This window comes from Pipra filicauda, unplaced genomic scaffold (assembly GCF_003945595.2).
Source record: "Pipra filicauda isolate LSUMZ 115617 unplaced genomic scaffold, ASM394559v2 scaffold509_size397805_pilon, whole genome shotgun sequence".
Lineage (NCBI taxonomy): Eukaryota > Metazoa > Chordata > Aves > Passeriformes > Pipridae > Pipra > Pipra filicauda.
Genome location: NW_024104653.1, coordinates 297,973 through 311,717, shown reverse-complemented (window position 1 = coordinate 311,717; position 13,745 = coordinate 297,973). Strand labels below are relative to the sequence as shown.

General features: G+C 39.3%; 1 protein-coding gene across 3 annotated transcripts in view; it reads left to right on the top strand.

Annotated features, from left to right (window-relative positions):
• TMEM67 (transmembrane protein 67) overlaps positions 1-13,745 on the top strand; it is a 47,257-nt gene that overhangs the window by 22,392 nt on the left and 11,120 nt on the right. For 2 of the 3 annotated variants that reach the window (XM_039386837.1, XM_039386836.1), the window contains exons 21-27: positions 1,566-1,706; positions 2,174-2,254; positions 2,731-2,847; positions 4,045-4,161; positions 4,244-4,348; positions 4,596-4,698; positions 5,579-5,721. In XM_039386837.1, the coding sequence (XP_039242771.1) occupies positions 1,566-1,706; positions 2,174-2,254; positions 2,731-2,847; positions 4,045-4,161; positions 4,244-4,348; positions 4,596-4,698; positions 5,579-5,721 (807 nt within the window). Of the gene's footprint in view, positions 1-1,565; positions 1,707-2,173; positions 2,255-2,730; positions 2,848-4,044; positions 4,162-4,243; positions 4,349-4,595; positions 4,699-5,578; positions 5,722-6,173; positions 7,382-13,745 lie in introns of those variants that run through there. The other variant, XM_027737372.2, reaches the window with a different exon arrangement.

Sequence of the window (13,745 nt, the reverse complement as noted above, 5' to 3'; positions counted from 1 at the left end):
TCATTCACTACATCAGCATTTTTGCTGTTGGTACCTACAGGCCAGGATCAGCTTAGGTGCCTTGTTACAAGAAAAGAATGGTAGAAAAGAGAGCACGTATTCTTTTTGCGCTCTTCAACTACCTGAAGAGAGGTTGTAGTGAGGTGGTGTCAGTCTCTTCTCCCAGGTAATAATCAGTAGGACATGAGGAAATGATCATGAGGAAATGGTCAACCCTCCACAACTGTATTTCTGGTGCAGCTTCAGTTTTGAATGATTTTCACCAGTTAAGTGTTTCAAGACATAATGTTCGTCTCATCTTTTTATTGTGGACTTTTTCCAGATTTTTAGTTTAAAATAGATTCAGCCATACAGATAGTGGAGGGGAAATATATTTCTATTCAATAGAAACAAAAAAAATGAGTTTCTTATAGTTGCAAAACACATGAAAAATTTGTTCTAACACTGGAATATATAGGACCAAAGAGCTGAAATTTGACAGAAATAAGATCCCTATGCAGTCCAACAGTAGAATCCTGTGGAGTTTTTCAGTAAAAACCAATGTTGACTTTTTGTGAGATTGTACCAGGGTGAATTTATTTACTTATTTACTTTTGGTCTGTGTTTGGCCCTGCCACCTGTGAAAACTTTGCTCTTTCCTTGCCAAGTTATGGGAAAACAAGCACTGATAAACGGGAAAGTTGTCCTTGAAGAGGGCTTCTTGTATAAACTGTTTTAATTGGTATTCTGTGATTGGCTAGTTGTCCTCCGAGGTCGCTTGAAGGAGAGATTGAGGAGGAGGAGGAGGAGGAGGAAGGCTCACCCCCAGACTCAATTAAGAGAGACCCCCAAAACATACTGCACGTGCATGAGGGGGTTTCCGAAGTTCTCATGCGTGGGCAGAAGAGGTGTACTTACATAACCAGGAGGTGGGGCTGAGGGCCTCAGGCTGGGCAGTGCTGGCCACACCTGGGAGGTTGTGGCCACTCAATTAATTGTATAAAAAGCAGATAGTGCTTTCCTGGGGGGAGCTAACTTCACACCAAGGACAACGTTGCCTTTTGACGGGGACGCCTGCTAGTTTGTGAACTTACTGACTCTCCAAGGATGCAGCTTCTGCTATGGGTAATTATAGGTATGCTAGGTTGGTAAGATAACTTTATGGGCGACAGCTGGGTAACTGGGGAGGTCATGCTGGGGGCTTATTTCTTTCCTCCTTCCTCCCTTTTGGGTTTGTTCGTTTTGTTGGCCACCTTTTGGTAATAAATATTGGTTTTTGTTGAGCTTGACACGGTGTCTTGGTTTTCAAGCTTCAGTATGTTTCGAACCCCTCCCTAATACGGAGATTTAGCTGCATATGTTTTTAATTTATGTATCAACACATATATATACAGTTTATGTTTGTAATGTTTCTCAGTAATGACACTGGATCGCACAATTGAGCTCTATCATAGTGAAAATGCTACTATTCCTAGGTGCATTTTTCCTAATTTTTTTCTTACTTCCTGCTATGATGGGAACAACAGGATCCTAATTAGTACTATTCATTGCCTCCTATTGTTATATGGACCTTCTTACCCCTTCAGGTGGTAGGATTTTCAAACCTGGCTTTAATGGATGCTTCTTCCAGTCTTACAAGAAGCAGTGAGAGCTACGTAGCTCCTTGGAGCCGCATTTTAAGATTTGGTGTGTCTGTTGCACTCTGGATAGCCATTGCCATCCTACAGGTATGTGAAACACATGACATACTGAATTACCATTTTCAGACTGGTTCTTGGAAGCTAGAATATATCGCTAGGACAATCATACTGTTTGTCATAGCATTGGGTGCATTCTTAACTTCTTGTTTAGTTGCTTTAGCATAGTACACCCTTTGGACTCAAAATGAACCTTCTGAGCTAGAGACATCTTACTTCATGGTCAGAATTTTAAATCTCTCAAAGATGTGAATTTATGCAACTACTTTGTTTTATTTTAAACAACTTCCAAGGATCTCACAAGTTCAAAATGAAAAGCAGGTTATTGCTACAACTTTACTTCTTAGAAGAAGTATGTTAATTCCATTTCATAAAGGTCAATCCTTCTGACAGACTACAGAATTCTGTCATTTGTGAGTGTTAAACTGTGAAATTAATTGCTTAATAAAGTCAAATCTGGTGAACTAATACAAGAAAATTTGGTTGATTTATTTCAGGTTATATTTTTTTCTGTGTTTTATGAAAGATTTGTTGAAGATAAGATCAGCCAATTTGTTGACTTGTGTTGCGTGAGCAATGTAAGTATTTCTTTGTGTCGGTTGTACAGTGGCATTTTAAATTGAATAATGCCTAAGATAGTTTTAAGAATATTAAATAATATTTATTCCGTTAGTTTAATCAGATAGTATTAGCTAACAGCCAAAGTCAATGTTTCTTTCGGCTCACTTTATTGGTGAACTGTGCAAGATTTCAGTTAAACTTTAATTTGAAAAGGGTTCTGGAACCATAGGTTTATGGCTCAGTGGAATTAAGTAATGATCCTTGCTGTTGATAAACTAAACTTGAAGCTAGTGCGTGTTTTAGCTACATATAGATAAAACCGATCAGTAAAAGAGTTACTAAATATTTTTCTCCCGTATTTATTTTGGTACTTACCTACTTTGTATATGTGGAAGGGCTGGCTGGTCAGGCTGATCTTCATTGTGAATTCAGAAGTTCAAAAATAAAATTATTATTGTTAATTAAAGTATTCTTCTCTTCCCCTACCTCTTAGATTTCAGTGTTTCTCTTGTCACACAACTGCTTTGGTTATTATATCCATGGTCGCTCAGTGCATGGACACGCAGATACCAATATGGAAGAAATGAATATGAACCTAAAGAGAGAAGCAGTAAGTAAAATTATTAAAGTTTACACCTGCTCTGGTTATTTATCTTACATAAAAACCCTCAGACCTTTGCATTGTGCAACTGCAGTTGTGCATTACGTTACACCAACTTATGTTAGGCACAAGATAGCAGGTGTTGGTATGTAAATTTATGACTCAATAGTTGTTTTAACTAGCTGTTCATCTTCTTCACTATCTCCTCTCATTACTTCTTCAGACTTCAAAGATATGAAATTCCTGTTTCTCTAAAAAGTCATGTTTCATGTATTTAAGAACCTTCTTTTTTAATATTCAAGCTTTTCATAAGATCATGGCCACATTCAAAAAGTTGCATACCAAAAAGGTTTCATAAAGACACAAATCTGAAAAACTCCTAATAAAGAAACATCTACTCCACCAATAAATTCTTTTATTCCATCTCTTCTACTATGGTGATATAACTTCTTCTTTACAGAAATTAATTTCTATAAGTATTTTTTCTAGTTTGTCGTATGTTGTATCTTTGGTGCAAGATCAGGCAAATGTAAAATGTGTAATATATGTTCAGAGATTTTGCACTAAATGCCATGATATCTTGCATCTTTTTAGTGACAACTAAGAAGAAAGTACCTTAGATAAAGGATATTGCTATTTTAGTGATAATTGACAGAAAAAAAACATAACCATGTGAAAATTAAATCTCAAACACTGAAATATAGAGTAACCTTTTAATAATGTTTTTGACTTGTGTGTTCCAATAATTTTTTTCCTGAATGTTTATTTTAATATAATTTTGGGATAAATAGGGGTTGTCAAATTTTTCAATTTTGGGGAGTTTCTGACATTTTTTTCAATGTGACCCGAAAAACATATGGAAAAAGTCAGGAATCCAAAACAAACAAACAAAAAAGGCAGGACAAGTATAGAAAAAAATAATAAACCTAAAGCAAAGGTCTTCCGAGTGAATATCAGAAGATACATTAAAAGGTAATGAACTGAACACAGCTGAAAAGAGGAATATGACTTTGTGACAGCAGGGGTCAGGATTTTATGTCTTAAGAAAATGTTCCTGTACTAGAAACAAGAGTGCAATGGATTCAAATACTTAGAATTATTAAGTGCTATGTATATATGAAAGAGAGGAGATGAAAAGCTTTTGACTTGTTTTGGGTCTATGAATGACATTAATAATGTTAATTTATAATTGCTTTGATTGTATAGGAAAATCTGTGTAGTCAGAGAGGTTTGTTACCGAACACAGATGGGCAGACATTTCAAATTTCCATTTCAAGGAAAATGCGACTGCACTATGACTGGATTCATGAAACCCTAACGAGAGTAAGTGAAATACTGGTATTCTTTAAATGTTATTTAAAATATGTAATTTTTCTGCTGAAGTCATAGTCATGTTATATTTCAGAAACGTGGTCCTGCAAGGCTTTTGGAGTCATCTGCAAATACCTTCGAACAAAGCACAAGGGCATACAACACCATGAACAAATTTCTCGGTTCTTTTATTGATCACGTATGTATATTGACATTACTATATTAAGGAAAATATCATTATACTAAGTAGAGACTAAAAATTGTAAATCTGAAAGACAGTAAGACTGCTCTTAAAAACAACAAACCCTTTTTTGTTATGTATTTATTTTTGTCTTGGAATAGACCAGTTCATTCATAAAGGTCTAAGTAGCTGTGCCTCACTTTGTAGAAAGCACTTTTTCTTTGAAATCATGAAGCAAGAAGTATCGTTTTTCTTTTTCTTATAGGTTCATAAAGAAATGGATTATATTGTTAAAGATAAGTTGCTGCTTGAACGGATTCTTGGCATGGAGTTCATGGAACCAATAGAGAAAAGTATTTTTTATAATGGTAAAAAGATTTGTGGTATTTGTACTAATATAATAGAAATCCTATTTATAATTTGCTGTTTATCTGCAATGTTTTTTCTTTTAGGCAACTGAAAGGATACAGTTCATAATCATAAACACTGATAGAAATATATTGTTTGATATATTGTTTGTTGAGACTCTCATGTTTCCCAGAAGTTCAGATATAAATCAGGATTTCATGGCAGTAGGACATATGCAATTTTTAATGAAAATACACTGTTTCCAATCAAACTTGTATTGGACATTTTTCTGAAAAAGTAGTAAGAGGGGAAAGAATATGTTTTCTATAATTGCTTAAGTGTTCTTTTTTAGAAATGGTGCTTTTTGATAAGATAAAGAAGTGGATGATAAATGGTCTAGAGCACTTTGGCTATGAAAAAGGTATTTTAAGCTTAAAAGACCTATTTTTTTGGGCACTGTTAACCAATAAATAAAGATAATGCTAAGCTCTGAACCTCCTCCTAAGTAAGGCTTTAAGCATATGTTTTTATTATTTTGTTGAGTTGGGGCCAGAGCTAACAGTTTCTAGAAGTTTCAGGGACAAGACAGTTACATCTGTTTGTTGTTTAAAACTACCTTTTTAAACAATCTGAGATTTCCGGAGGGAATAGAGTTGCGTGTGGTAGGCAGGTTTTTCCTGTTGTTTTCCACCAGTATTACACCATTTTATAAGTGAAAAGGTTTGTGTTATTTTTCAATAGAAGGACACAATTAGCTCTATGTTGCCACAGAATGTCATTAACTAGCTATGGCTCTGAGTTCCCTTTTTCTTACCAGCTTTCTCAGCATGGACTGAAGAACTTCACAAACTTGCAACTCACAGCAATAGTAATTTTTAAAAAAATATTTTTGTTTTGTAGATGAAGGACACTCTTTCATTGATGTTCTCTACTATGGAAATGAAACAACGCTGCTCATTTTCGATATCCTGTTTTTCTCCGTTGTGGATCTGGCTTCCCAAAGTTTTGTTTTAGCAGCTATTCTGACATATTTGCAACAAGAGGTAAATTTCAACTTAAGAACAAAGTAATATTTTTTTAAATATGGGTCACCTTGGCAGTTTATGCAGTTAACTAGATAATTTAAGCAGTAAATTAGCAGTATGCAGTGACAGAAGATTATACTGAGAACTTATAAAATAGTTTTTTGATTTTTTTTGTCAAATAGGCTTGTGAGAAACTAATTTTGTTCACATGGCTGTCATGAATAAAGAGGTTACAAATAATTTTCAATAGAAAACACAAATATCTGTTAAAATTAATCACACATAATTCTATCATAATTTAGGGTGGAAGGGTAGTAGAAAATGTTTCAAAAATGCTAAAGTTAAGCACCTAGTTCACTCATATTATTTACAATTTAAAGATAATACGAGGTTATTATTTTATGTTTGATACTGAAACATACTGTTTTAAGTATTTCCTCATTCATACATGTTTTCTAAAATGTTCTTAGATATTTAGGTTTATCCGTAATACACTTGGGCAGAAGAATTTGGCATCCAAAACCTTGGTGGATGAAAGATTTCTCATTTAATTAAGAAGATGAAAAATTTCATTGAGGAGTTAATTGTGGAAATTATGTCCATGATCAAAGCATCTCTGATCTGCAGATTATTTGTACAGCACTTTTCAATAATAATAATGTAATGGGTTTGAAATGTGTTGGGTTTTATATTGTGTAGTAGTAAGCTTTATTTTTCAGTATTTACAAATTTATTTTTAATTTGTGAACACTGAGACATAGGCCTTCAAAAGGAAATGTACATGCAAATAAGACAGAAGTAAACTTACTGTAGTTATTTTTAGAATAAGATAACAATTATTTATTGGCTTTTGATAATATATGGACCAGTCACTTTGAGGCAAAAATTTGAGCATCGGTTGACAGGAGAGGTTGTCAACTCTGAAGTTGTCTGAAAATACCTTAAATCTTTTTTTTATTTTTTTTAAATTTATTTTGAGGTGTAATTGAGCAAACATATTTCCAGTTTTACACAGCACAGGATTTGTTCTGAATTAAGTTAATCTTTCAGGAGGACATTTTAAAGATCACTTATTTGTGGTGACTCCAGTTTAAAATTTTAACTTTTTCTTATTGTGTCATAGTATTGTATGCTTCTGTGTCTTCTCTTGGAGTTCACCATTGGTTTTTTTTGGGTGTGGCCTACACATGACATCCCATGTGTTTGAGATACAGTGGTGTTACAGTGATGGAGAAAAACAGGCCAGTTATGATAGAGCAGAGGAGATAGTTATCTGCATTTGGGGTTTGTTCCTGATCTTCTGTCATCTGATGCAAGATGCTCAGGGGAAAAACAGTAATTATTCTGTTCAGTTTTTCTGCACAAGTGAAGTGGAAGCAATTGTTCGATCATTTTAGAAGTGTTTGCACATGTGCTCATGTACCTTTGTCTCTCTTAATTTTCTGACTTTATTATCTTTGGATATAACACAAAGACCATAATTGTTTTACAGTCATCATATTTTTGGCATTTAGACAAGTTAATAATTATTCAAGTGTCACTTATTCAGTGTTAAGGGAGATTATGAATGGCTTTCAAATCACCTTAAAATGAGATGACTACTTCCCATTTTTACCACTGAAAAGTCTCCCTACCTTTTTTATACTTCAAATTTTTTCAATAAATGGTTAAACGTGAATAGTGTTTGCTGTTTTTATAGCTGTTACTTGCCTTTAGATGATTCAACAAGGGACTTGCACCAGCAAAAATACCATAAAAATGTAAGTCAACATCATCTCATGCTTATTCTAAAACAGAGACTCAAGATTAGTTGGACTTAGCAGGTTTCTGATGCAGACATTCTTATCTGAGTTGAAGCAGCATTGCATTTCAGATGGTTTTTGGCCTCATAAGGAAGGTGTTTTCATGTTGGTACCATGTCATATTATATTAAACCTAGAGCACCATGGACATGAATCTCACTATTGCTTTAAAGCAGTTGCTTTTGTTGTTGCAAAGCCTGTGTAACCTGCTAGTCCAATACAGTTGCCATTGACTGATAGAATGTGTCTGCCAGTAAGGCTGTGACCAGAGGGATAACTGAAGAGTTGATTTACAGTGGGACATCCATTTATTAGTGTGCAGTTTAGCACGGGCATTTCCATGTCATGCTTTCCTTGCTTTTGTCTGCTTATGCACACAACTCTTAGTTTGTTGGTGCACGCTATGCCTCAGAAAAGGTGTGAATACAAGACTTCTAACAGAGTGAAATGTCCACTATAAATAAAATTAGGGTTGTTGCTTTTATAGTGAATGTAGTAATTGAATTGTCCATTAGGTTCTGGATCTCTTTAAACAGCCAAAAATCATATTTCCACTGGCTGCCATGGCTGTAGGACCTCAACAGTTGTGAATTTCCTTCTTAGTGATCTACTGAGTGCCAAAATTAAGCTAAGGGGCCATCTGAAAAGAGTCTGCAGTAAGACATTCACAAGGCAAAGTTAGGCTCACATGGTGTCCTTGTGTTTCTTTGGTCGATATCCTTGCAAGGACTACTGCTTAGTTCTACTGCTAAGTCAGTGTACTACAGGAAATACAATCTTTCTCATGTGGCCGTATTTATTTAAGCCGGTGGATGTGACTAAAGGGGTGTAGAAGGTTGCTGCGGTCCATAACTGAGCACAGGTGATCCCAGTGAATTGCCCTAATGCTGGTCTTTGCTTACTGCACCTCCCAGCAATAGAACTGTGAGTCAGTGTCAACGGTCAAAGGGACAGGCTTTTCCTCTGAATTCTGGTGACGTGTTCACGGGCATGAATTTACTCCAGGGAACAGAACCACACCTCAAACAGACTTCTTCCAGAATGGTCTCATTTATGACCCACTGTAGTCAGAATAACTAAAACAAAGTAACTAGACCTGAGTAAACCAGCAAATGACTGCAAGCAAAGTGAAGATGCAGTTGTGCCATCTGTAGACGCAGATGCCATTTTTAGTTCGGTGCCAGCAGAAATGGAGACCTTTCAGCCTGTGGGCTCTCACGCTATACCCTGTTCTCAGTGCTTGTGCTAACTTGCAGTACAAAAACCTTGCTTGAGTTTGCTTTAGATACGCCTTTAATTATCTGCTTCTCAAAAGGGTATGTGGAAGCTTTAATGACCTTGCATTTTGCAAGAAATACTGCTAAAAGCAAGATAAATGATAAAATTATCTAAAAATGTCCTGTCAAAACAGTTCAGTCGCTTGGCCCCCACTTTCTTCTTAGTGTACACATTACTCTATTTTGTTTTATTTTTCCAGGTCATTTGTCTAAAATGTTAATATAGCTAACATAGACACTCTACATGATTTAGGAAATAATTAGAGAAGGCAAAAGCTCCATGAATTCGTAGAAGCTTTTCTTAATTCTTGCTGCCCAGTGAACGCTTGGAACAGGTTGACTGAGCTTTGTTCCCCATTGCTTGATATTTGTTCAAGAAATATCAAGCTTGATATTTGTTCAAGAAATATCTCTTGTGATTGTATTTCCAACAATTTTTTTCTTTTTTAAAATTATTCTGCATCTACACCGTGTTGTTCATATGATGAGTGTCTTTCAGGTTTCTGAATGTTTTATTTGGCCACATGGCATTTCAGACTATGCTGTCTGTTTCTCTGAGCAATAAAATAATTTTCAAAGACTGGAGACCTATTTTTGCACTTGTCAAATGAGTGGACCCAAGTCTGCAACATATTTTTCCTTCCATGATCATGACAGTAGGGCCAGAGGCTGCTGTTGGCTCTGCAGTCCAAAGAAGCTCTGTCAAGACAAGTGTAAGAAAGGGGGTTTGCAGGCAGTGCAACAACAGAGAGTATAGTTTTGGATAACCACAACTAATGGAGTGAATGGTTGTTTCTTGCCAAGCATCCTAGAGGTTAGATACCAAACAAATTATTTCCACAAATAATTATAACTTGTATGTACAGACAAGGTACAGTAATTTCAAGAATATGTTTAAAATTTACAGGTTTCATTTACTAGTGAAAGACTTGCCATTTTACTATAGCATTCATTTAAATGGTAGAGATGGGTGTGACTGAGGTAAATCCTGCCAGAGGTGAGAAGTGCAGCCAGCAGGATGCTCAGATTACACCCTGCCCGTCAGCTTTCTGCAGTGTGGGCAGCAGGCAATGCTAGCCAAGCCGAGCTCGAGGGGTTTGTGTTGGTTTTCAGAGTGGGAGCATATGAGCAGTGGGTGACAGGGGGAGGGTGACATTGTGACATGATCCTGTGAAAATCACAAGTAGACTGGAATGGTGGAAGGGAGGTAACTACCAAACTTCTCAAAACTGGTCTCCCTCAACACCACCTGCTTTGCCTTACCTTTTTTTCTCTACCCAGTACCACACCCTTTTCTCCTGTGCCTTTTCACCAATTAAAAGCACTAATCCCCTGTCTGACTCTCCTGGACCCCAAGCCAGTGCCTCCACGCAGTGCCTGGCACAGCTTCCTACTTGACCCCACCACTGTCAGCTGAGGTGCAGATCCTGCCCCTCCCTTCCTGCAGGTCTGGCAGCAGGGCTCTCGACCGGGGCAGTTACTGCTTTTCCCTGCTTCCCTGGGCAAATGAGCAGAGAGGTGGCCTTGTCAGGAGAACGCTGTCAAGCTGGGCAGCACTGCGTGCCAAGGTGTGCCTCGAGGTAGCAGCAAGGTTCTTTGGTGAGAAGAATGAAAATCCAAAAATAGTATTAAAAATCAAATACTTCAAAACTTTGAAGTCCCAACTTTCATGTATGTGTAAAGGGAAGAAGGAATGAAAGCAAGACATCTCCAAAAAACCCTGCTTTTGAGCACTGGCTTCCTCCAGCTTTGCCTCTTCTATTGCCTACATTCCATCTCCACCCCAGCACACCCAGTTTTCTCATGTGACTCCTACTACACCACAGCAGACAGATGACACCTGCCATGGGTGGCTTGGAAAGGCCACCATCCTTGCTGGCCTGCCACCGGCTGCCAAAGTGAACAGGCCCTGCAGGCAGGGTGGCCAAGCTGCTGCCAGTTCTGTGCTCCAGTGCCCACAGAGAGGACCTGGATCCACAGTCTGGGCTGGGGATTGTGGAGCCTGAGGAACAATGTCCAGGAAACTCCATGGGAGATGCATTTGCCTCACTGTAAGTTGAGTGTTTCTATCTTATCCTAGTAGAGATTCAGTAAGCTTTGATGGTCTCAAGCCCTGACCAGCTGTATCCCTCTCTGATCCAGACTGCTTTACCAACCTACTGTTGCACTTGAGACTTGTCACTCCATTAGTTTTCCCCTGTGACTTCCTTCTCAGCAGGAGTAGGTCTAAGCCTGGCAGCTGGAGAGAGGTGAGGCAGCCTTTGGGGTTAATGAGGAAATATGTGATGTTCAAAGCTTACCTGTGGAATAGCTCTGCAGAGATCAGGAGGCGGCACTGCATTAGCTGATACTGAGAATTTCCCTTTGAATATTCAGAATTGTTCTTTTGTTAGTCTGCAAAAGCTGAGCCCACACCTGACAACCTCCTCACAACTGTGGTTGTTCATGGAATCAAACACAGAGGCTGTATCTGAGCAGAGAGAAGGAAATGTACTTGCCCTAGCACTAAAGCAGTTATTCCTAGAAAACACACAGCACTTAAGAGACAGATCTAGATGATTTATTTCTGTCGTTGGGTTTGGGTTTTTTTACGTAAGTCCATGCTATTACAGAATTATCAAATTGCCATTTAACAGCTCTCTGTGTCAGGGTGGCAGAAAGGCTCATGCAGTATGAAAGAAACAGGAATGAAAAAAACGACCATGGTCTCTTCTCACCTTGGTTTATAACTCCAGGAAAATAATCCCCTTCAAATCATACAAAAAAATAAATCTCCAGTTCTTCCTGCAAATGCTGAATGGAGATATTTGCTTCTGGCTTTGCCTGATCCCTGGGACAAGAAGAGTGGCACCAACAGACCTACAGAGCAAACAGCTTGTTATCTCCCAAAGCCTGGCCTGATTCCCATTCCCATCCATGCCCTGTCATAAGCAGCCAAGGTGGGGTGAATGGATTTTGCACTTTTCATTTGCTACAGTTTCCCCTGACTCCTTCCCACTCTCCATGGAGCTGTTGGGCCGCAGTGGGGGGCAGCATCCTCCCTCTGCAGGCTCTCGGATGATGGATCCGGGCACTGGCTTTGGGGCACGTCCCCAGGCTGCGGCCCCACCTGCACCAATCCATCCTCTCACCTCTTCCTTCCCGGGGTCACCTGGGCCTGCAGAGACCCAAATCCCAGAAACCTTGGCAATGGGATGCAGGAGTTATGCTGAAGACTTTATGTTTAATAACAGCTGTGCTGAAAGCTCGGTATTTATTGTGTTATCCTGGAAGATCAGAGCAGCGACGATGCCGTGAGAGGGACCTCTCAGGTGTTCATTTCTCCTAAGAGCATACAGTCAGAAACCACTTTCACTTTGTTGGACAGTTTGAGACAGAGTGCACTTTTTACTGGAGAGGAAAAGGCTGCATTTCCCATTTCCAGCATTTTCTTTCTTTTCGTGTATGTGGATATTAAGATCTGAGCTTCACTGTTGAAAAGACCAAAGTTGCTCTCCTGTACCTTGTAGTACAAGTAGTTCTCTCTACAAACACTGTAAAATTTTACTGCATGGTCAGGCACATGACAGGACATGGTGACTCTTTTCTGTGGAAGCTGCAGTGCAGAGGGGGGTCATGTCCTGCAAAGTTCAGTGCAGAACTTGATGGACTCGATGAGACTCTGGGTTCTCCCTGCATCCTAAACCAGCAGGGACAGGGAGACATACCTCTCCACAGGGACAGAGGCAAAATCTGACAAATTTCTCTGTGTAGACATCATTAAAGTTCTTTTTTAAAAATAAAAGGATATGGCTGCCTGGCTTGCATAGGCAGCTGCAGCTCTCACTGCCGACCAACTCCAATCTCACTGAATGTTATTTCTCTTAGGTGGCAGCCTGCCTTTGTATCTGCAGAAAGCCCAGCACTATGCTGTTGGAAAGGCAAAACACTGAATTCCTTTGAAGGCTGCAGATGCTGTGATGGGTCTCAGGGATTTGTGAGCCCCATTACACAGTTTGGTGTAGGGGAGGGTCAGTTGTTACGCAGAGCGATGACACGCTTCTTGGAAATAATAATATTCATTGCCCATGCTCACCAAATGTCCAGCCAGAAGAGACCATGAGGTAATGGAGCCTCTCTTGGTGGCCGCTCAGGGCTCTTGGCTACTCTGACCCAGTCACACTGATTCCCCACCTTTTGTCATCAAGGGAAGCACTGCCTGCTCAGCAGCCCTTACCACAGAAGGGCTGGGATCCTTTAAGACACAATTAAGCAGTAGACACATTTAAATGTATCTAGATGGAGGAACAGAAAGGAGTTGATCCCCTCTGGGGAATGGTTTTTGTTTCCCTAGGCTTTTAGCTTTCTGAGCTTCCCCTTTCTCTCCAGAACTGTTGGGTTGCAGCTGCTTTAACTGCAAGCTTGAGGGAGAGCCTGAAAGGGGTGCAGTAGGTAAAGGCAGGAGTTAGAGAATTCAGGAAAGTTAACCTCCCCCCAGTCATTGCCATACGACCGGTAGCTCTAAAAGCTGTACTAGAAACCACAGTGTATGTTTTCATACTCTGTGCCTGTGTGTATGCTGGAGTGCAAAATCCTGGATGCTCTTCACACCCCTTGTCAGTCTCTCAGCTCAAGGATGGCATAATATGAGTCTGCAAGGAGCACAAGCCAGCTCTGTGAATGCATGTGCTTGGAAATAAACAACTCTAAAACCCGGCTCACAGTTGGGAACAAGTCAGCCTCTGACATGGTCTGTGCAGCAGCAGTGAAATGGATCTATCCAGGCAAGTGGCTTGTTGATGAGCAAGGAGCCCTGAAGGTCCTGCAGGGCTGGGATGATGCTGGTGGTACCAGATGAGGAGAGGAACAAGTGGAGAAACCAGGCCTAGGAAGAGGTAGCTGGGGCAGCAGGACTCAGCCTTGCCACCAGGCACTGGAACAAAGCACAGCGTCAGCTCAGGGCCACCACCTGAAAGCCCCATAC